The sequence below is a fragment of the Meleagris gallopavo genome, chromosome 2, assembly GCF_000146605.3.
Source record: "Meleagris gallopavo isolate NT-WF06-2002-E0010 breed Aviagen turkey brand Nicholas breeding stock chromosome 2, Turkey_5.1, whole genome shotgun sequence".
NCBI classification, from domain to species: domain Eukaryota; kingdom Metazoa; phylum Chordata; class Aves; order Galliformes; family Phasianidae; genus Meleagris; species Meleagris gallopavo.
This window is the reverse complement of record NC_015012.2, coordinates 8,408,950-8,431,341: the sequence shown is the minus strand read 5'-3', so window position 1 is coordinate 8,431,341 and position 22,392 is coordinate 8,408,950. Positions and strand designations below refer to the sequence as shown.

Below are 22,392 nucleotides of genomic sequence, written 5' to 3'. Positions count from 1 at the left end.
CACCAGACTGTCATTCACATTCCTTTTTCACCAGATTCAAAGCCAGCCTGTGTACAGGAACATCAGTGTCACAGGAGCATCCTGCGATGCTTGAAAAGCTACACATCAGATCAACCTGACACAATCCACTGTTTCTCCAGACAACATTGCAGCCCCAGTGCAACAAGGAGCTAAGAAACCAGTTACAGATGTTTTGCTTAGTAACCTATGAGGTTGTCTTCCACAAGAGATCTGGTTTATAAAACAGGGCATTTCATCCTTTACCACCACCCCCAGGTATCTGAGGGCTCTCTCAACAAAACCACAGGACAGGTATTTGGTAAAGGAGATGTATATTTATTCACTTTACAAAGAGGGCAGCATTTAGTTGCAACAGCTCCATTTATAGACAAATATATTGTACATTATAGTGGTGAATGGCTCAGACCTTTACCATGTTTTGCTCTTAAAAATGTGTTTGTACCTCTTCAGCTTCCATTAGCTGAGCAATCAGTTGTCCTTGCTCTGCCACTGAGGTTAAAAATTGATAATAAACATATAGCTGTGCGCTATGTATTCACAAGTATCCACCTTCTCATTTCCCTGTGTTACTCCCCTCTCCCCACCCACCTCAGTCTATCCTCTGGGTTAGCATTAATCTTATATACAGCCTCAATTAAAATGAAATTAGGGAACAGTGATAGTTCTAATGTCTTTTTAAAGCACGAGAAAAATCATTGATTCTACATATAAAAGTCTCAAGTTCAAATTTGTTAAAAAAAAAAAAAAAAAGCTGTTTTTAAGCCACTTTGGCATTTAGACATTGCCAAGGCATGGCTGAACCAATGGAGGATGGGAGGAAAGAAAGGAAATCCATTAGAGAATTTAAACATTACAAAAATAACTTTTTCCTTTTTTTTTTTTTCCTGGAAACAAAAAAAAAAAAGCAGCAGGATGCCCACTTGCTATTGCTAACTGAAGCATGGAAAGAAGGTATAGATCAGCTGTCTTTGATCCTTGAACATTTGAAACAAATTCAGTGTAAAGCTGAACCAAGTTTACCACACAAACAGCGGTGGCAGATTTATTTCACTTGAGATACAAATGCATGTCCACATGACAGGCATAATCTGACCATGAGAGGTGGAAGAAATGTTTCTATAGTAAGCGCAGGGAAATAGGGCAAGAGAAGGCTGGCGTGGTTAAACATTCTGGATTCAGAAATGCACAGTGCCCCACACGTGCCCCTACACATAGGCTGCGCATAAGTCTGCACTCCCTATATGCAAATATGGCATCTTTCAGCAAGATGATCCAGAATTAGAAAGTTCTGGTGGCCCACTTCTTTAAACTGTTTATTCTTTTATGCCATTATTCTTCTTCACTTTCATTTTCTGGTTCCAAATCAGAATCACCATTAATTTCCTTTTCAACAGTCATGTCTTGTTCATCTGATTGCTCCTCTTTCTCTTCATCTTCATCCCAGTTTTCCTGGAGGGTTGAAGAAAACAGGAATGTTTGAATCTTTGACATTAACACAACTTCTGTGACAAATAACTGGGAGAAGATTCAATCCAACTCCACTTACATCTGAGTCTTTATCCGCAATCATCTCATCATCTGAACCTTCCTCCTCTGAGGATTCTGCAAAAACAAAACAATCCCTCAGTCTGGAAAACAGACTTGAATACGTTCAAACAAAACTCAACTCCATATGCTGCTAAACCTTCACTAAACTATTTAAATTTATTTAAATTCCAAAACTAATTCCATATGAAGACTAGGTTGATCACCATAAATTAGGAATAGTCACTTTGCTATGATTATACATTATATAGCTGTAGTAGTTCCAGTTTGGGCCTTCAGGTCCTATATATGCACACACTGCTGTGAAGTCTCACTGACTCAAATGTAGCAGCTCCTTGTCTGCATCTACTTCAGCACAAGGGCAGTTAGTGCCAGAAATCCAATGTCATCAGTTAAGTACTTCAAGATCTTTCAATTAATTGATTTATTAATTTGCGACACAGGAATCACAGAATCACCAAGGCTGGAAAAGACCTCCTTCAAGATCACTGAGTCCAACTGTCCACCTATCACCAATACTTCCCACTAAACCATCGCCCTCAGTACAACATGTACATATTTTTTAACACCTCCAGAGTCGGTGACTGTACCACTTCCTTGAGCAGCCCATTCCAGTGCCTGACCACTCTTTTAGAGAAGAAATGTTTCCTAACATCCAATCTAAATCTCCCCTGGTGCAACTTGAGGCCATTCCCTTTTGTCCTATCACTGTTACACGGAGATGAGGCCATCCACCACTGCGCCACAACCTCCCTTCAGATAGTTGTAGAGAGCAGTAAGATCTCCCCTGAGCTCCCTCTTCTAAATAATCCCAGCTCCATCAGCCACTCCCCATAAGACTTGCGCTCCAGACCCTCCACAGCTTTGCTGTCCTTTTCCTCTTCCACCAAGTGGGTCACTCGATCATAGGAGATGAGGTTGGTCAAGCAGGACCTGCCTTTCATGAACCCATGCTGGCTAGGCCTGATACTCCAGATTTCCCACACATGCTGTGTAATCTCTCTCACAATGATCTGTTCCATAACTTTCGTTGGCACCAAGGTTAGGCTGACAGGCCTGTAGTTCCCCAGAACCTCGTTACAACCATTCTTGTAGATAAGAGTCACGCTGGCAAGCCTCCAATCCTCTGGGAACTCTCCAGTTGATCAGGAACGCCGAAAGATGATGGAAAGTGGCTTGGCTGTCACTTCTACTAGCTCCCTCAGCACCCTCAGGTGGATCTCATCTGGCCCATGGACTTGTGGCAGTTCAGGTGGAGTAGTAAATTTCTGACTGTTTCCATCTGAATCGTGGGGGGGCTTATTCTGCTCCCCATCCAAGACTTCCAAGTCAGGAGGTAGAGTTCCCTGACGAGAACTGGTCTGACTACTAAAGACAGATGCAAAGAAGGCACTGAGAACCTCAGCCTTTGTCCTTATCCTAGTAGTCAAATTCCCCGCCACATCAGTAAAGGATGGAGATTTTCCTTAGCCCTCCTCTTACTGTTAATATATATTTGTAAAGAAGTTTTCTGTTCTTTTTTACCTCAACAGCCAAGTTGAGTTCACGTTGGGCTTTTGCCTTTCTAATGTTCTCCCTGCACACCCTAACAACTTCTTTGTACTCTCCCTGAGTTGCCTTTCCATTCTTCCACAGGAGGCAAATTCTCTTGTTCTCCTGGAGCCTCAGAAAAAGGCCCCTGGTCATCCATCCTGGTCATCTTCCCCATTGTCTTATCTTGTGGCACAGGGGGACAGCTTGCTCCTGTCCTTTAAGACTTCCTTCCTGAGGAAGGATCAGACTTCTGGGACCCTTTTACCTTTCAGTACTGAATTCCAAGGGACTCTCCCCTACCAGGGTCCTGAACAGTTCAAAGTTTGCCCTCCAGAAGTTCGAGGCAGCAGTTTTGCTGGCCTCCCTCCTGACTTCACAAAAAAATAGAAGGGAAGGAAACCAAAGAAGGGGAAGAAAGACAAAATGAACTGTAGGATGCCTACATGATTAATTGCTCACTTGCCTGCCATAGATTTCCCATAAAACCTCCCTGCTTGGAGACTGTCCACTACCAATATCACAGGGGCATGATGAACAGCCACCACCTGTTAGCTGCCACAAAAGTTCTGGAGTTGAGTACATCTAGCATAGAGCACTTACCATCCTCATATACCAGCTTCGCAGTCTGATTAACCTCCATCACATCCTGAACTGTTTCCGATGCTGCAACCTGAACAGAATTTGAAAATTAGCCTTACATGGAACCACACATTCCCCAAACTTGAAGTCTCTAAGACTCAACAACATAAATGAAATCTACACAGAGGTTAACATGCATTCATATAGGTGCCCTATCAACACTATTCGCTGCCATCTGTGCCCTCACCCAAAACGATATAAAAAAAATCATTGCCTTCTCCACCTCAAGCCAACTAGGCCTTATAATAGTTACAATTGGACTTAATCTCCCCCAACTAGCCTTCTTCCACATTTCAACCCACGCCTTCTTCAAAGCCATGCTATTCCTATGCTCCGGCCTAATCATTCACAGCCTAAATGGAGAACAGGATATCCGCAAAACGGGCTGCTTACAAAAAACCCTCCCAATAACCACCTCCTGCCTAACCATCGGTAATCTTGCCCTAATAGGCACACCATTCCTAGCAGGCTTTTACTCTAAAGATTTAATCATCGAACACCTTAACAGCCGCATAAATAGGAAGGACAAAGTAAAATTTCAGAGGCATTTGCTTCAAAGCAGCCCAGTACCTCCCACTTATTCCCACTTAAAATGCTATGAGTTAGTACACTCATCTGGCAGGACAGAATGTGCAACACTTTCTGTGAGCATGGACTGACCAGACAGTCAGTCAACTGCAGTACTTTGAGTATTATCACTGTAGCCATACAGCAGCTGCACTAAGTTCCTGATGACAGGTCCCATTAGATGCTCTCACAACAGAAGGCTAAGCCTGCAAATAACACTTCTACGTATCCTGTGTTCTTCAGCTGAACTTACCTGGGTGACAAGAAGGAAGAGCCTTCCATGTAGACGGGAAAGCTTCTGCAGAGTTTTTACCCTGCTCTCCATTAACTGGTACAGCGTTCCCAGCTGAGGAATAAGGTCTGGCAACTTACGAGAAGAAATGGATGAATTAAAACAAAGCTGTTACCCAATACATAACCTGTATCTTACTTTTGTATTTTTAAACTATCCTTACACATTTGGGACAAACAATCCTTGCTGACATCACTGTGGTCAGAAGGAATTGCTGAGGATTCATAGAAATCACCTGCAACCCAACCAGTTAATATGTAGGCTTGTCTAGAACCATAGCCCCTTCTACTTACACTACTTTTTCCTTCCACATTTCCTAATAGCATATTTAGAAGGACTACTTGGAAAGCAGTGTGAATGGAACTGAATAGATTCAGTACACAAACCCAGTAATAGCAATGCATACAGGTTTTGACATACAACTGTAATAAAAGGGAGATCCCCAGAATATAAAAGACTAACAGTGTCACAATACATTTATTTGTTTTATAAACTGAGCTAGAGAGTATTATCCAGGGAAGGCTGGATTTCCACCCAGAAGCTACTACATTACCTGCTTCTCTGTCAACTTAGTCATGCCTTTACCCTATATATCCAGTCATACTCAATACAGAAATTTAGTTCTGTAAGTGTTGATGACAATGGCTAGATCATGTTTGACAGTTATTTGGCTCTCTCCCATGACATAACTGGTTTTGGTTTGACTTTGGGATGCTATTATTATATTTATCTTGGTCATCCATGACAATTTGTAACAAATGTCCATCAAATCAGCAAAATGGTGAAGTACAACCCTCTATACATTGGTTTGAGCATGTACCATACCATGGTATGTACCCTCATACCATGGAGAGCAAGAGACAGATTCCTGAAGGAAGAACATATGTACACTTAAGCACTTAAGTCCAGTTTCAGCTATATGCATTAACTTTATTGCAAAATACTTACTGTGGAAAGGTAGGATGCATGTAGAGTAAAAACAAACTTCAGCCATCGAACCATTTGTGAGGCACTGGAAACGATATCATAGATATTGAGATGTTGGCTGACAACACACATTTCATTTTCTAGTTGCTAAGCTATTCTACAAGAAATGCTTGACTTTTATTACATAAAAAGAAAAATGCAGTAGGAAATAAAATAATTTGGCTATCCAGATGAGATACCCATGTAAGAGACACTTACTGGGAAAAGAGCTGACATTTAAGAGAAAGATGAAAACTAGACATGCTCAGGGATCTGTTTCTCATGGCCTTTCATTGGAGATTTCAATGGAGAAAAGATCAAACTAGTGCTACTTCTTTCTTCTTCTACAACGTGTTCGACTTTTTTGTTTTGTCTTGTTTTGTTTAATCCAGTTGCAGATATCTAGTCACAGCAAAGCTTTTGCTATAGCAATATAGCAGGATTGGCAGGTGCAGGAAGAGCTATGTGTTTTTCTTAAATAGAAGTTACACATCTTAAAGTGATTTGAGTTGACATACTGATCATGTCTGAGCTGTCTGCTCCTTCAGATAAATGCTCACTTCAAGTATCCCTTTCCCTTTTTAATTTCACTTATGTCAGCACATAGTCTTAATAAAAGTTCATCTTTGCACCCACAATCAGGTTACCTCAAGATTCTATTAACATAGCAACTGTTCATTACAATTACTATGGAAGCTTCACAGGGAAGCACAGGCCATAAAACACAGAATAGACGTTTTCAGATAAATTGAACTGTGGGTAACTCGCTTCTTACCTGTATGGGTTGCCTTGCAATCTCTTTGTAAGCTAGAGGAACAAGAACAGTAACAATTAAAAGCAAGAAATGCATAATGAGCTTAAAGCACATCCACATGACAGCCCAATATTTGGGTAGGAAGATTAGTACCACAAGAAAGAATAGATTTTGAGGCCAGCAGATTAAAGTACAAGAGAAATACAACCATGACTAGCACTGCTATTTTCCAGTTTCAAATTATCAGCTACTTTAATAATATTAAATAAATAATGTGTTGTTGGTTGGTCTTATTTTTCTGCCACAGACTAAACAAGCTTTAGCTTAACCTCTCCCTTTTTTCCTGCTTACTCATTTAAGATAGCACCACATGATCTATGGCTTTTCCTAGCTTTGACAGTGGCACTTTGTCCTTTGGTTAAGCTTCAGCCAGATGATGTAAGAGTAAGACAGAAATAAACTACGAATAAGTTCAGTATTATAATACTACTAAATCAATATTATTTGACTTGATTTATTCACTGAAATTGAGAGACCCATCCATAATTTTCCCCAGCTAAAAGGCAAGCCAAATGTGGTTTGTATGACAGGTACATGAAATGCAAGCTCTCCTACCTCATGCAGCAGTGGAATGACAGCGTGTATAGGCATTCTGGCTACTGTGTTCTTTATTAAAGTTTCCTTTCTTGTGGAAAGCACTTTCTGTTAAAATGGAAAAATAAATCAGATGATCATTCAGCTTTAACACTGGGAACAAAAATCAAAAATTCCTGAGTTTAAACCTCTTTTTCTATTTACTACTTCTATAAGCTCAGATGAGGATAATGTATAAAATAAAATTTACAATGCAAAGGAGTTCCATTTTTCAAGTCAGCTACAATTAACTTATATCTTAATTAATCACGAATAAATACTTGATTAACCTGTCTAAAACAACCAGCCATTGCCCCTAGTCCACCCATCTCACACTAGAAACAAAGTATAACAGCCATATTAACAAGAACTTCCCTTGCTATTTTTCTATTTCCATGCTTCACTTCTGTAAATATAGTGCCTTCCACCTGTACTGGTGACAAGAAATTTCTATTCAGTGACAAATCCTTACGAGATTTCCTTTTCCTGCCCCAGAAGTATAAAATTCTCCTAATCCAAGTGCAGTAACAAGCTTTTCAGGTCTAATTATGGTCATAGATGCATTTCTCAAACACCTACTTGGAAACTGTACACTCTAGACTGAGCACAGATTGTTCTCTAGCTGAAGCTAAAAGGGAGATGGTTGCACTAGTAACATCACTTGTAAAATATCTGAACTCTGACACAACAAACTTACCATAAACAGAAGTGCTACAAAGTTCATGTGATGACTCAGAAAACAAGGTAGCTAGCATTAAAGTACCATTACCATCATTCATAATACCAATGCCTTATCAGCACATCAGCAAAAAGCAGCCAGGAGTAACAACAGCATCTTGACTGCTCTTCTTTCACAGCAGCTCCCCACAAATCTCAACAAATAGTTTACACAGCATACGGTGATCTTACAACACTTACATTTAAGATGTCTTCATCATTGCTTTCCAAGCCCTGAACCAAAAGCACTGCAAAGCTATCTGTTTGTGGAAGGCCACCTGGAGTTTTTACTTTGCTCACATCAATATCCAATGCCCCTAGGCGTTCCTCAATGCTACCCTGCAGACAAAGAAATAAGAACAGTGTTTCAGGGCCATTTCTTAGAAATATCAGGTGAAAGTAAAGTAGCTAATATATACCATTCCCTCCTATCCTGCTGGAAAATAACATACTGAGAGGATAGCCGGAAAAAGAGAAGATGAAGTTTTGACTAAGAAGCAGTAATGTGCCTTAGCACAGAGAGACTGGCAAGTGTGTGACAAAGTTCTGCAGTAACGGGCAGATTTGTGGGCAACGCAGTCAGGGCTTCAGTGAGAGTAAGGTTTTGACCAAAGGGAAGCCCATTTCCTACAAGAAGATAGTATGATTCACTTTGCCCTCATGCAAACAATGAAGGCAAACAACTCAAGTTCAAATATACCTAAAGAAGCTACAGTGATCATTTATGGTTGCTTTTTAAATGACTGTTGGGTTTAAACGAGGGAGCACTTTACCTCTGTCTCTCCTGGTTTCCTTTTGCTTTTCTTTTTCTCCTTTCCTGAGGACGGAGTTTTAACAGTTGCACTGTGTCCTGGAATGCCAGGCACTAGAACTTTGGTGTCCGAGTTCACAACTGGCGTCTTTATCTAGCAGAAAGACAGAAACACACCAGAATAAGTCGCTAATATCTCAATCTTCCTTCCAGTTTTAAATACTGATTTTAATTTGAGATTCTCACATACGTTAAAACCAGCCTGCCACAACCTATTAGGAAAATGCTACGTGCTACTTCCAGAACACTTCTTCCATACCAGCAGTTCTGTGCCTTTTTGAAGTACCCACCCAGCCCTGTGTACATTATGGGAGCCATGCTGAGTGCCCACTAAAGTGATACAAATATATATACTGCAGTGAGCATTGCAACTTCCAGATGATGTGATACAAGTCATATTCCACAAATAAAAAATTGATTTCAGGGTTCAAGAACTTTACTGGAGAAAAATAGTAAAATTAAAATACTACTCACTTCGCTCAATACACAAATCATCACTTTTCTCTCCACAAGGCATGCTCAGACAGCCAAGAGAAATGAGTCTTCACTGGAATTCAGCAAAAAGCGAAACCAAGATGGAGATCATCACTGCATGCCAGGGAGCTCCCACATCTCTCACTGCATCTCAGCTCTGTTACCCTCCAGCTCCAGGACCGGGGAATTAGCACAAAGCTCCACCAGGCTGATGGAGCACCAGAACTGGTAGCTAACCTGAGGGTTAGAAAACCAATGCTGTCTGCTCTCTATACCAATGTTGTCAGCTGTGACATGAGCTACAGGAAGGTAACTGAGGGAGGGCCTATCAGTGCACACAGCAGCCAACGGCTCTGGGTCTCTGAAACTACACTGCAGCCTTGAGCAGATTCATTCAGAAATCCAAATTTATTTAAGAAGACAACAGAGAATTCTAGCATTTCCAAAGTAAATCAAGAGATGCAAGACAATTGTATTTCACACAAGCTCACCTTTGTTACAGCATCATCTGTTTTAAGCACCAACACTTTCTGGACATCCCTTATCAAACATATGTGGGATTCGTTGGTGTTCAAAGACTGAAAGGACAGGAATAAAAACAGTTAACTTGCCAATGAATCACAGTGGTGATTCATCAAACTACTAGAAGACGAGAACAAATTCCAGAGGTACAAACAAGAATGAGCTTCTTATCCTCCCCTAGAGTAGCAATTGCTTTGCACGTCTGCCTTTTGTTACCAGATCCCTGTGCTCTGCAGAGAAGCTCACACATGCAAATTGAAAGTTTTAGAAAGTTTCAATGGCCTAATGTATTAACAGCTGAGACAGCACGAAACAGTCAGCAATAATGCAAGTTACACTTTAACTGAATGAGCAGAATGCACATCCCCTTTCTAAACAACTCAAGGGCAGTCGTCATAACTCCCAGAGAAGGAGAGTTCAATCTCACGCTGCAATTCCAAAAAAGTGTGAAATCCAAAACCTTTCCAATATGTTTTACATACCACTTTCTCTATGATGGGCTGTAGGGTGTTTCCATACACAAGCAGCAGAGACTGTTTGTCTGTGCAAAATGCAGCTGCTAGAATAGGAACTGGTTTTGGCGTGGAGTCTCCATCATTTCCAGGCGTTGCTATCTGGATAGTACAGTTTGATGTTAAGGGTTTTTTGCAGTAGCTGGGGAGGGAAGAAAAGAAAAACAACAGCATGTTTAGCTTAAAGACTTCTGTAGATTTCACAAGTACGCACCCTTCATTATCAAATCCTTAAACTCTACTAGTTTACATCTTTTACAGATAGTTTAAATGAAGTTAAACCAGGCAAAATCTTGGCTAAAGCAACAGGTACTAACAAAGTACAGCATAATCCCCAATAAATAAGCTCTCCTGCATTTCTTGAAACACGTCAGAATCAGCTGGAATTCAATTTGTGAACAGATGAGATCAAAGGCAGCAACACAACAAAATCAGCTTTGCCTCCCAGTAATCCCAGACCTTGCCAAATACACTCTCAGAAGGAGTACCTCCTTACCCATTTAAGATGTGTTCAAATAAATGCAACTGCCCATCTCTGCAAACAACTGCCAACTTCACAGGCTGAAAGAAGTCACAATAAAAGATTCTGATTAGACCAAATGACAGACATCCACAGGTACAAGACATCAAGAGATATTTGCAGGTTATGATTTGACTCTTTACAGCAACTACATACATTAGAGATACAAATAAACCCATAAAATTAGATCAGACACACATCTCAGGAACATTTATAGCAGTTAGAAAACAGAAACGTAAATCTGTGCTTTATTATATCAATATCCAAATCTGAACAGCTTGGCTACTAGAGACACGAGTATAAGCAGCAATGTTTCAAAAATACAGTACCCAAGGTGTCCAGATGCACTGAACTACACAGGCAGTGACACACTAAATACATTCACAGGAAAGAAACTAAAACAGAGTACACTGAGCAGTTAAATTCCAGGTGCACATCACAGAGTACTCCCAGCTCCTACACATGCAGTGAGAAGGCATAAATGGAAACGTTAGGAGTTACAGCATGAAATACTCTTTTTATAAAGGAATCTAAAGGCAATTGGAGAAAAAAATGTTTTAAGTAACTACAGAAATGATTTGTGAACATTTCATATGCAGACACTTTTCGTAAGACAACTATTCTGATACTTCTTGCTGAAAAAGAGATTTGGGAAATGTGCTCAGCTATTCAAATTCATAAAGGCTAGTTAATTCAAAACACAGTTATACTACCTTAGCCACATGAGAATAGACAAAAAAAAAACAGAACCATGTTCAAACTGTATTTCAGAAAGAAACCTTCGCTGGTTTTTACTACTGAAATCTAAGAAACATTTTGATTACTAAATTGATCCAAATAGGAAACAAATTACGTTTCTACCATCACAAGCAAAATTTTTGAAGGAAACATGGAATTTGCACTTAGTAGCTGTGAAAATAATTGTTTCAAACTGCTAGCTACACAAGTGCACCTATTATAAATATCCTCACACTACTGAACTTGCATTCAAATCTCATCTTTGCATAACAGAAACGAAACACAAACCAAACTTTTCTTTTCTTTTTTTTAGTGCCCTAAAAGGAACTTGGTGTGAAACTGTTGGATGTATCTGGTTACAAACTACTGCTCCTACCTCTTCTTTGAGCTCTGACACGGTCAGGTCAATAAACGTTGGTTCATCTGTTACCGTGAAAGACATCACAGCATTCTTTTCTTTCCTATCTGATCTGATCTGCCTGGAGACACAAACAGCACACATTATTTAACAGAGCACAAACAGCATCCTCCACATCTGAAAAGCAGCACAGCGTTACAGAGCCTACAAATCGTGCTTTACTGTTGTCGCTCTCATGGTACTACACACCTCAGCCAAAAATACTCATGTTATAATTGCAGCTTTCAGCTTTAAAAGGTGTTCTAAATTTCAAGTGCAAAGTAACCACCAAGCAAATTCAGCAAAGAAGAAAACAAACTTCACAGCAAATACAAAGAACAAGAAGCATACCACGCGCTACATTCCTAGCATATGCTGGGAAGTCAAGTGGCAGCTACTGGAAACACGCTCAGACACAGCCAAGGAAATTTAGGTCTTCATTCAACAATCAGTGAATTGAAACCACTACTTAAGAGATCATCACTGCATTTTTCCAGAGTGCCCCTTCTGCTCAATCAGAGTCCAGAACATAATTGTTCAGTCTATCCTCAGTAACAGTCATAATCAAAGTTAAAAATTAAGAGGAGTTTACATACCAAACACTCAGTAACCGGTCATGTATAGCCCCAGACAAGAAATAAAGTCCTGTAATTCCATCAAAGGGTTTATTTTCATTCATAGGTCTCACTGTGGTAAACATTAATGATGACACTGATGTAGCATGGCCTGTGAAATGCTAAGAGAATGGGGGGGAAATTCAATTACTGCCATCAGCAGCCGTGTGACAAAAATTAAAACATTAGATAAGAAAGAATGTTAAGAAAGATCCAAAGATTCAAGTTAGCAAGAGTATGTCAATGTTTTTTCTGTTTTTTTAACTGGTGATCAGATTCCCTACATTTCTACATGTCTCAAAAATGTTTCCTGACACTCCATCTACTTATCAGAATTAAAAAATTAATGGGGAAATCAAAGGCAAAATTACTGAAACTAAGCTCATGTGAAAGAAATCACACCTGCAGTCACACAAATCTAGTTTTGTTGTGAAGTGTGAAGCAGTCACACTTAACAACAGAACTAGATTTACAGTTTCATCCTCAACTAGAAGATGATCACACAGGACACACTAAAGCTGTGGAACAAAATAAAAAAAATCAATCAACACTTCAATTTTTATTTTCACAGTGATTTTGGTCACTACAGGATGCAGACACACACAGTATTTGCCATGTGCCAGCAAGCCCACAGTAACACGTGTGCACACTCAGCTGACAGCAAACACCAGGAAACCAGACTAGCTGCTTCCTATCTGCTGTCATACAGTGGAACAGGACTGCATTTAAGGAACAGCCAAAACACGGTAAATTCCTTGTTCTCTGGCCAGGGCTCAGACACAGTGTTTTTGGCCCTCTGCCTTCCAATTGCTTCCACAGCAATACTGATAACACCTGTTACACAGAGCTTAGTTAAGAGACCTGAAGGCTTTCAAGAGATACTCAGCACAAAGGTACAGGAGCTCCCATAAAAACGCATCAGCAAAAACGAATAGTGCAGTGAACCGAGCTCCCCAGTAGAAGGGCTTCAGAAAGGGACACAGTGAAAGAGAACAGCACCTATCCTTATGCTATAGAATCCAGAAAGGCTGCTGGCAGCATTCTCAGACACAGCCAAGGAATTCAACGTCCTCATTCAAGTGTCAGGAAGTTGAAACCACAGTTGAAGGTATCATCACAGAAATAACTTCCAGCAACCCCAAAGGTACCAGCTGTGTCCTTCCACCCTACCAAATTTTCAGATGATCTATTAGGAAACACTAAATGCACAATGCCATTAATCAAGAAGAATATGTACATATATATTATTTTTTTATGTCTAGTAGCACAAAATTACTTACTCTGTAGACTTCTTTGGTCTCCAGGTCCCACAGTTTTATAGTTCTACCGGCTGACAGCAGCATTTTTCCATCTGGACTGATGCACAAAGAGCTGACACTGCTACTGTCACCTTTCCACTTGCTAGAGTTTGAATGGAGACACAGAAAAGATATTCATTAGCATAACTTCAAAATGCATGACAACTCTGCTGGATAATCTAAGGCAAAACATACTTCAAAAAAGGCTAAGTAGTCAAAAATTAGGTCAGAAATTATTCTGTTTCAGCTCCTCAATTTCAAATTAGTTTACTCAAAAATAAAGAAATAATTAAGACTATTTTTTGTTTGTTTTGCTTTGCTGTTGTTTAAAAAAATACTATTTGCTTACCCTATTCTCAATATCCCCCCCCTCAAAGTTCTCTACTACTCAGGACCAGGCAATAGGAGCCACACTGTTAAGACTTCTCTTGGAACCATAATCCACAAAGCTTCCATCAACTTATTCAAAACGGACCTCGGAGTTTTAAGGCCCACCCAGTTCCTGGCACACCTCCTAAGTCTGTCAGTGACACTGACAGTAATAACCTTGGCCTCAAAGGTTTAAGAACTCCATGGTTGAAAGCACTAAGAAAAAGAAAGATGCTGTGATGGAAAGCTTGTGCCTGCTTAGAAAGAGTCTGAGTATTGCTTATTGCTAAGAGGACAAAACTACAGGGAAATCCTTAATGCAAACCCTCTGTACATAATAATCACGACCCAACCACCACGTTCTGATTGTGAACAGCCCCTTCTGAAATACTTCCTGAGACCTTTCTTATGCCAAGCAGCACCTCTTCTGTCTTCTACAAGTGAGCTCATTTACACCATCACCTTTGGCTAGATTTCATAGAAGCTGCAAGTTTTACTAGCTACAAACTTGACAAACAACATTATACCTTACACAGAGCATAACAAAATTCTCTATTCTCTTCCAAAGTGTAAGTCAGAACTAAGAATTTCAGATCAATATCCATTTAATGGAGCAAACCCAAGAAATTATATTCAAATGTACAACTAGATGGTCTTTAAGATCCCTTTCAACCCAAGCCATTGCATGATTCTATGATTGCAATATCTTTTACCTCAGGCATGACTTGCAATACATGACTTCTGATGTGACTTCTGGTAGAAAGTGTGATATTATAATGTCAGCATACTTTCCATTTTTGCACTCCAACAATAATAATTTTTCACTGCTATCTTCAAAATTGGAGAACACAATGCCTCTAACAGGCAGTTCATTCAACAAATCTAGGAGTACTTCTTGGCATTTTCCTAAGCAATTACTGCATTCTAACTGAAAACAAGAACTGCCACAAAGTATCCTAACAGTCAAACTTTGAGCAGTTTGTAGGTGGTGTTCTCCTCGATTCAATGGAGAAGACTCACATAGGAGTAGGCACATTCTGCTCATCAACACCTCGTTAGCTTGTGTAACCACAGGACTCTTCCAGCTACAAGGACTGCTGAGAGGAGACAACATTCACCTTGCGAAGTGGGACAAGAGCAATTTTGTCCACAAGCTTGCTAACCTAGCAAAGAGGAAACTAACCTAGGATTGGAGTGAGACAAGAACAATAAGCAGTCACAAAAGAAGTGGGGGTATATGGCAACGCAGAGGGAAGCACCCAGGGTGAAAAGTAACAAGAACAGTTACCACATTTCACGAGACAACAGCATGGCAGGGACCCATCTCAAGAGGCTGTGCATAAACACACACTCTATGGGAGACAAACAGGATGAGCCATGGGGAGCTTTATAGTTTTGATCTTACTAGAGATCACAGAGAACCTGTGGGATAGAACTTAAGACAAGAATACTGTAGTTAACAGACTTTTAGGAAGGCTATTTAGTGAAGACATGTCAGGAAGGTGCAAGGAAGAGGTGGTTTTCTCTACACATAAAGGTGGCTTTGAGTGCATGAAGCTTTGCTACAGAGCACGACAAACAGCAGAATTACAACTCTGGTCTTCATAAAAGCAGACTGTCACTTATTCAAGGAACTGATGGGCAATATTCCACTGGAGACTGCTATGAAGAGCAAAAGGTGCTCAGGAAAGCTGGTTGCTCTTCTAGGATGACCATTTTAACGCACAAGAATGGCACACACCAACACAAAGAAAATCACCAGGTGTAGCCCTGGCATGCAGGAAAGCCAAAGTTCAGGTGGATGTTCAGACCAGCAGGAAATACGAAGACCAACAAAAAGGAGACCTAATGGTACATCAGCAGCAGTAAGGTTAGGATTGAGAAATGTGTGGGCTCAGTGCTGAATGGTGTAGGGATCTGTTCAGCACACAGAAAAAGCCACACCACACAAGAGTAAGGACGGCTCTCAGGGCTCCCATGTTCCCAAACCCAGCACCAGAATCAGAGGGAGCAGAACATTATCCATAAAAATAAGTAAAATCAGGGATTATAACAGCAAGTTGTTCACACATGCAGCCTCTAAGATGGAATGGGATGCACCAAAGTCAGTGATGTTGCGAGACCACTCCATCATCTCTGAGTGGCTGCACTGCCCAGGAGAAATTTCTGTTGACTTGAAAAAAAGACAAACCTATCTGCAAAAAGAATACAGGAAATGAGAGGAAAGATTACACACAGCAAATCCACCTGGTAAAGATTTCCAAATATACAAAGGTCAGAAAAGCGACTGGAAAAAGCAATCACACTTAAAAAGAGAAAATCATCCCTAACCAACCTGCCTTTGATGACACACACTGTAAACTATTTAAATTGAGTTTAGCAGTGCTTCTGACAACGTCTCACATTAGACTATGCAATTCCAGTTTGGCTGCAAGCATACTAACTGAATGGACTCCAAGGTAGGATAGGAACTGCATGGAATACTGAGCTCAAACACTTGCAATCACCGCCATGAAGTTCAGCTGACGGCCAGTTACTGGTATCATTCCCCAAGGACATTCCAATTCCATTCAACCTCAGTGTTTACTCAGGTCTTCACGAATGACCTTGAAAATATGACAGTATGCATCCACTAGCAAGTTCACTGGCATTAAGAAATTTGGGAGATCAGCTGATAAACATGCTGGAGGGCAGAACTGCTCATCTCAACAAGCTGGAGAAATAGGCAGTCAAATCTCCGAGATGAAAGGATTAGGTAAAGCAGTCTTCATGTGTGCCAGAAAGAAAAAAAAAAAAATCTCATATGGGCTGGATTCAAATTGCCAAAACACATATTAGCAACAAAGGAGGTGGGGATCCTTATAGACCATTTTAACATGAGTTAGTAGTGAGTACTTGTGGCAATGAGGTCAACCGCATGCTGACCTCTACTAGCTAGAACATGGCCAGTAGGATCAAGGAAAATGGTTCCCCTTTCCTGTGCAACTTCTGAAACTACACCATCCAGTTTGGAGAAGCTACTGACACACTGGAGTCAATCCAATAAAGGATCACAAAGAAGGTTTGGAGGCTGGAGTGTAAGGAGGAAAGGGTGATGGAAACAGGTTCCTTCACACCCAAGAAGAGGAGGCTAATGGGAGATCTTATCTTTTGCTATTTTGCATCAGGGTCTAAACATAAGGACACTTTTCCTTCCTAAGGAAATTGAGGAGGTTACTGGTGACAGTCTGTCTGCAGGGCCCAAACATCTTCAGCAAAATCTGTAAAATGCTGAAATAACACAATGGGAAAATTTTACAAAAAAAAAAAAGTAACAAGAGTAGAAGACAAGGGTCAAGGTGCCATCACATACCAGACCTTCATTAAGTTAAGATGACCAGAATCACTAACAGAAGACTTAGTTTCTTAGAGCTTAAAACAAAAGATTGACTGTACTGAAAAAGAAAGCAAATAGCTACCCTAGAGAACTTGTTAACGCAGCACTAAGTTTCGTTTGGCTCAATAGTAGTTTAAGTGGCAGCAGCCTGCTCAGACAGCCAAGTGGAATTGTCCCCACTGCACATCAGTAGTGAGCGAAACCAATTGGGTATCATCACTGCTAGGCCCTTGGGGCTAAGTCAGGTGTGCACAGTAGATCTATCTGGGATGAGGCGTTCCAGCATCTGCTTTCCCCACACTCTCAAGGATATTTCTAAGAATATGGATTTTCAGTGTCTGAAAAAGCAACTGGAAGCCCGTATCTCACTAAGAGTCAGCATGGAAAGACTCACGTCCCCCTTAGCAGCTAAACATTGTATTTCGTCCTTCCAACACACAGAGGAAGAAATTCAACTATAAGATTTACTCTTTTATCCCTTAATCAAGCCACTCTGAATTTCTTTAAAGTAGTGACTAACTGCTAATTTGGTACAGCAAGCACGAAGCCTGCATAGCAGAGTGCAGCATTTCCAACAGCACAACACTAACACCTCTAAAGGAGGAAATACACAAAAGCAAGGACAACAAATCAGAGCAAGAGGATCACTCACCACTTCACTTTGCAGGTCTGTGTGTTCCATTCCACAATGTGTTTGTCTTCTGAACAGCTATACAAGCAGCAGTTGTCCTGATGCCACCTCACACAATTTATTCTATTGTCATGACCACCATCCTACAAAACATAAGAGATGGTCACTTACGAATAAAGAGGTATTGCTACTGAGTCTTCCCCATATCAACAATGTGAACAAAGTGCTCTTTGAAGAAATGAATCCAAATAATTGGTACCTCAAAGAGGAGTGCATAGCATGCAACTTGTTTTGTGCTTTTTACAACCAGTACACATATAGAGCTGCAAGTTAAAGATACTTCATATTTTCAGCTGTACGTGTATTAATTATTGTTCTACTACTTCAGTTAACAAAAAGTTGTCCCGCACGCTACTGACAAACACAGCCAAAGCTGTTGAGCAGTAGCACAGTTAGCACAGGTATCTTGATAATGGATATCTAAGTGCCTTCTTGCTTAAGTCCAATCAGGATGTACAGAAGAGTCCACCAAAGAGTACTCAGCTTAACAAGAGCTGATGAATACTTCAATCCTGCCCTCTCCTCCTGTAGTCCTGGAGAGGCACAGGGGATGATATGCCCATGGAGAACTTAATTGTTCAGTTAGACACTTAATCACTATGAACATATCTGATGTAAAATAACAAATCCACACACAATGTTAGGATACTGCCAAACCAAGAGGTCTCAAAGTGTACATATTGCCAACAACAGAAGTACCACTCAACAATTCCCAAGAATCTAAATTACTGCAATTCTATTCATGTATGTAGTCATTAAGAAAAAAAAGATCTGATTAACTAGGTCAGTTTAGCCCATTTTTGAGCAACAGAAAGAACAGCATAAGCTGACTGAAACCACCATTATTTGGCAGCACGTGATGATGAGTGTGTAACTTACTAGCTTGCTCTGTAATTCTCCTTTTACTGTGCTGTACAACAAAATGCTACCAACTGCTGTGCCAATAGCCAGGATGTCTAACTGCTTGTCCACTCCTGTAGCTTCAGACTTCCGTTTTTTCCTCTGGGGGCCATCCTGCAAAACAGAGAAGAAAAAAAATGGAATTAACTAGTATGACCTGTGATTCTTAAGTGCTAAAGCAGGGGGAAGAAACCTCTCCGAGTCTGAGATCCAGTCAGCCAGCACAAATTCTGCTAAGACACAAGATGTAGACGTGGCAATTTAGAGGTTCATCTTATACCTCCACGTACAAGGTAGCAAAGTTGCTGAGTCTCTTGGAAATACTCAACAGAGGCCATTTTGCTAACTTACTGACCACACTTAGAGGGAAAAACATTTGTTCACTTCCCAGAGGCAGAGGTAAAGATTAAACACGACCAAATTATTTCATTCACAGAACAGAAATGTATGTTAAGTTTTATTAGGAATCATCAGTTTACCATCAGTCTTGCAATACTATGTAACCGTAATGCCTCTTAAAAAGAAAGTGCAACCACACCAGACAGAGAGAAGCAACCAGGGATTGAAACTATGTCATCTGGAGTCAATTACTAGGGGTCTTCCTACTGCCTATCAGGCAATTCTCAAGTCTACACCTTCCTGCTTTGCAATGGATATCAACTACTTCAATAAAGAATTTCACCTTGCTTAACCAAATGCATGCAAAACTTGAGTAAAACAAAAGCAGAAGAAACAGCTATCTTAATTATGACTAGGTAAACCTAAGTAATTAATCACAAAAATAGAATGGCTAATTCAGGTTGGATATTAGGAAACATTTCTTCTCCAAAAGAGTGGTTATGCAGTGGCACAGTCACCATCCCTGGAGGTGCTGATGAACCACAGAGATGTGGCACTGAGAGACACGGTCAGTGGGCATGGCAGGGGTGGGCTGACGGTTGGACATGATGATCTGAGGGGACTTTTCCAACCTTAATGATTCTATGATTCTCATCTGTCATATCATATACATCATATAAGGTACCTAATTTCTACAGCCCCAGAGATGTAATGGCTACCAGGCTTCTGGGGTTTTTCAGCAAATTAAAACTAAAAACTTTAACAGCACAGGGTAAATAGTCCCATTGTTTGAAGAAGTAGAGCTTTCTTTTCCTACGTATTTAACATACACACTTCCCCACCCCCAAGGAAAATGGTTTTGTTCGAAACCAATAAACACAAATATGCTGTATTGCTTGTTAAAAACAGCAGTGGGCTCTAGAGAAAAGTACAGACATTGGTTTTTGCAAGGATTTGTTTAGGCTTCATCTTCCCTGGGAAAGAAAAGTGTTTACAAAAAAAGAAATGAAAGCGTAAGTGCTGAGAAATCACCACAGTTACAAAGCACAACTAATCAATCAACCAGTTTTAAGATAATATAAGGAGACTCACGCACTGAATAACCTTGCTAAATTTCTGGCAGCAATGCCAACTAAGCCATCTCAAAACAGCTGTTAGAAATGCAAAGACAGGGACCACATTGCCACTGGAGATGTAAGCACAGCTTATATGTTTTCAGAGACTTTTCAAAATCTGTAAATCTAGTTTTATTAATTATCACTCCCAATCAAAACTGGGAACCAAAACCACAATTAAGCACAGATTTTGTTCTCGTACCTTGAATGGAGCTTTTAATTAAAGCTCATTCAATCTCCACATGGTTTCTTATGACTGATTTCCCTAAAGCAAACCAAAGGCTTCACTGAGTGTAACAAGGTCCCGCTGAGGTCCACAGCATTACCAGTGTTATGAAGAAAGTAGGGGAAGTTTTCTCCAATTACTTTTCTTACATCCATTTCTTTAGCGAACAACCTTCATCAGCGCTATTAGTGGGATGTTCTGTCTTGAAAGAAGCATCAATGGAAAATTCAGACCTATTCATGCTGGAAAGGACTCCAAAGAATCACCTAGCTCTCATGGAGAGAACAGAGCAGCTGAAGTGTATCAAGCATCAGCTTTTAAACATTTTCAGATTTATGGAAATTCAAAAGTACTTAAAAATACTGAAAAAAATTAGCTTTAATTAGCAGAGATAGTTAGAAAAAGTTATTTGCAAATGAGAATTTCCATAATGTTCTCTCTTGTGTAGGGCAGCTGCTGAGAATGAGACTCTTCTTCCAATTAACAGAAATCTCATCTCTCTTGCTAACATGTGAAGTAAAGCTCTTAAAACCATGAAGAGCCTTAAGAGCTAAAGATGACAGAACAGCTAAAACTTACTATGAAGGAGATGGAAGAAACTACTTTGAAAGTTAGTGGTCCATAAGCTCTTGCAAGACACCACTTGGTGGGAGGGGAGGTGGTGAACAGGACAAGCAGGAAGCACAAATGCTGCAAAAGCACGTGTGCAGAGAGCATGCCAGTAAGTCACCACTGCATCAGCAATTCCAGGGCCTGGAGTTCAACACTGCACTCCTCAAGCTCCCCTCTAAATACCTGGCCTTCATAAACACAGAAGCAGTCCAAAGCACAGTTGATGTGTAACCTGGTAAAACACCAGGCACCTACTGGCATGGTTTTATTCCTGCACACCAAGTACTACTGCTACCTGGAGACATCACATTTCAGCAAAAAGAATAAGAACTAAATAATGCCATAGGAAAAAAACAGAGGAAGCCAAAACTTGCCTGATGAAACCCCTTTTGCATATAACCCTAAAAACAGTTATGTTGGAGCATCTGTAGTCTTTAGGGGTGGCTGTCTAAAATAGCCTTAACGTTTAAGCACCATTCAAAACCTCCAGTGCTTGACCTAAGGCAGCACGGTACGTCAGGCTTTGAAGCTGCACTGCACACAGCTGAGGTGAGCACCAGTTTCAGTTTCTGTTAACCTGTTCAGCCTTTCCATTAATGCATGCACCTTCTTTCCTTCCAAATTGAATTAAAAACGAGCAATGAAGAGGCCAATCTGAAATTAATTCTTTCTTCCACTTTATAAAGCTCGTGAATTAAGCTACTCAAATGACAAAAATGGGGCAACACAGCCTTCCTCTGAGTGGGTAATCTGAGTGCACGAAGCATGTCACGATACCTGTTGCAGTACTTCTAACAAGCTTTTACCAGAACACATTTAACTCACTGCTTCTTAGGGCAAACAAGGTGTATTGCACAAATCCATCCAAGGGTTGCATCCTGCTCAAGAAGTTGTATGTTACAGCGAGCAAAGTAAGGACTACCTCGATATAAACGAGCCGAAAAAGTGATTTAACGCGTGTAATACGGAGGCTTTCAGCAGGAGCGTCCCAGTGAGCTTAGCTGGAAGGCGGAGATCCCCCGAGGTGCGCGGAGCTGCTGAGCGCAGAGCACGAGGTCCTGAGGAGGGGAGAGGAGCCGGGCTGCGTGCCACATACCGGGCTGCTGCAGGGCGCGCTGCTTCCACGCATGGAACGCGAAAGGCAAAGGGGTATCGCCATCAACGCTTTGGCTGAGAGCGCTTTTAGTTAATTTAGAAGAGAAAATTAAAAA

The 22,392-nt window shown here is 40.6% G+C and overlaps 1 protein-coding gene and 4 non-coding genes across 5 annotated transcripts; all 5 read right to left on the bottom strand.

Moving 5' to 3' along the window:
• Nucleotides 1-758: 758 nt before the first annotated feature.
• On the bottom strand, nt 759-22,340 carry WDR43 (WD repeat domain 43). The gene is made up of 18 exons (XM_031552674.1): nt 22,278-22,340; nt 18,869-19,003; nt 17,951-18,072; nt 13,536-13,656; nt 12,238-12,377; nt 11,621-11,723; nt 10,483-10,547; nt 9,957-10,128; nt 9,444-9,530; nt 8,441-8,572; nt 7,869-8,006; nt 6,933-7,019; nt 6,339-6,370; nt 5,546-5,609; nt 4,559-4,672; nt 3,700-3,769; nt 1,568-1,623; nt 759-1,470 (listed from the first exon to the last, which is right to left on the bottom strand). Exons 1-18 carry the CDS (start codon nt 22,338-22,340, stop codon nt 1,351-1,353), a joined length of 1,821 nt encoding a protein of 606 aa, XP_031408534.1. The 3' UTR covers nt 759-1,350.
• LOC116216398 lies at nt 8,994-9,072 on the bottom strand. The gene has a single exon (XR_004159079.1). It is a non-coding gene; the product is annotated as a small nucleolar RNA SNORD53/SNORD92 (small nucleolar RNA).
• Nucleotides 12,047-12,130, bottom strand: LOC116216400. Its single transcript, XR_004159081.1, has one exon. It is a non-coding gene; the product is annotated as a small nucleolar RNA SNORD53/SNORD92 (small nucleolar RNA).
• LOC116216401 lies at nt 13,295-13,378 on the bottom strand. The gene has a single exon (XR_004159082.1). It is a non-coding gene; the product is annotated as a small nucleolar RNA SNORD53/SNORD92 (small nucleolar RNA).
• Nucleotides 17,447-17,523, bottom strand: LOC116216399. The gene has a single exon (XR_004159080.1). It is a non-coding gene; the product is annotated as a small nucleolar RNA SNORD53/SNORD92 (small nucleolar RNA).
• Nucleotides 22,341-22,392: the final 52 nt, after the last annotated feature.

Bases quoted from the DNA above. Each gene is read 5' to 3' on its own strand.
- WDR43 (XM_031552674.1), bottom strand. From the start codon at position 22,340: ATGGCGATACCCCTTTGCCTTTCGCGTTCCATGCGTGGAAGCAGCGCG. The intron at 19,004-22,277 runs GTATGTGGCACG...TCTGTTTTGCAG, and splicing joins GCGCGCCCTGCAGCAGCCCG to GATGGCCCCCAGAGGAAAAA. The intron at 7,020-7,868 runs GTAAGTGTTGTA...CCATTTTAACAG, and splicing joins ATGATGAAGACATCTTAAAT to AAAGTGCTTTCCACAAGAAA.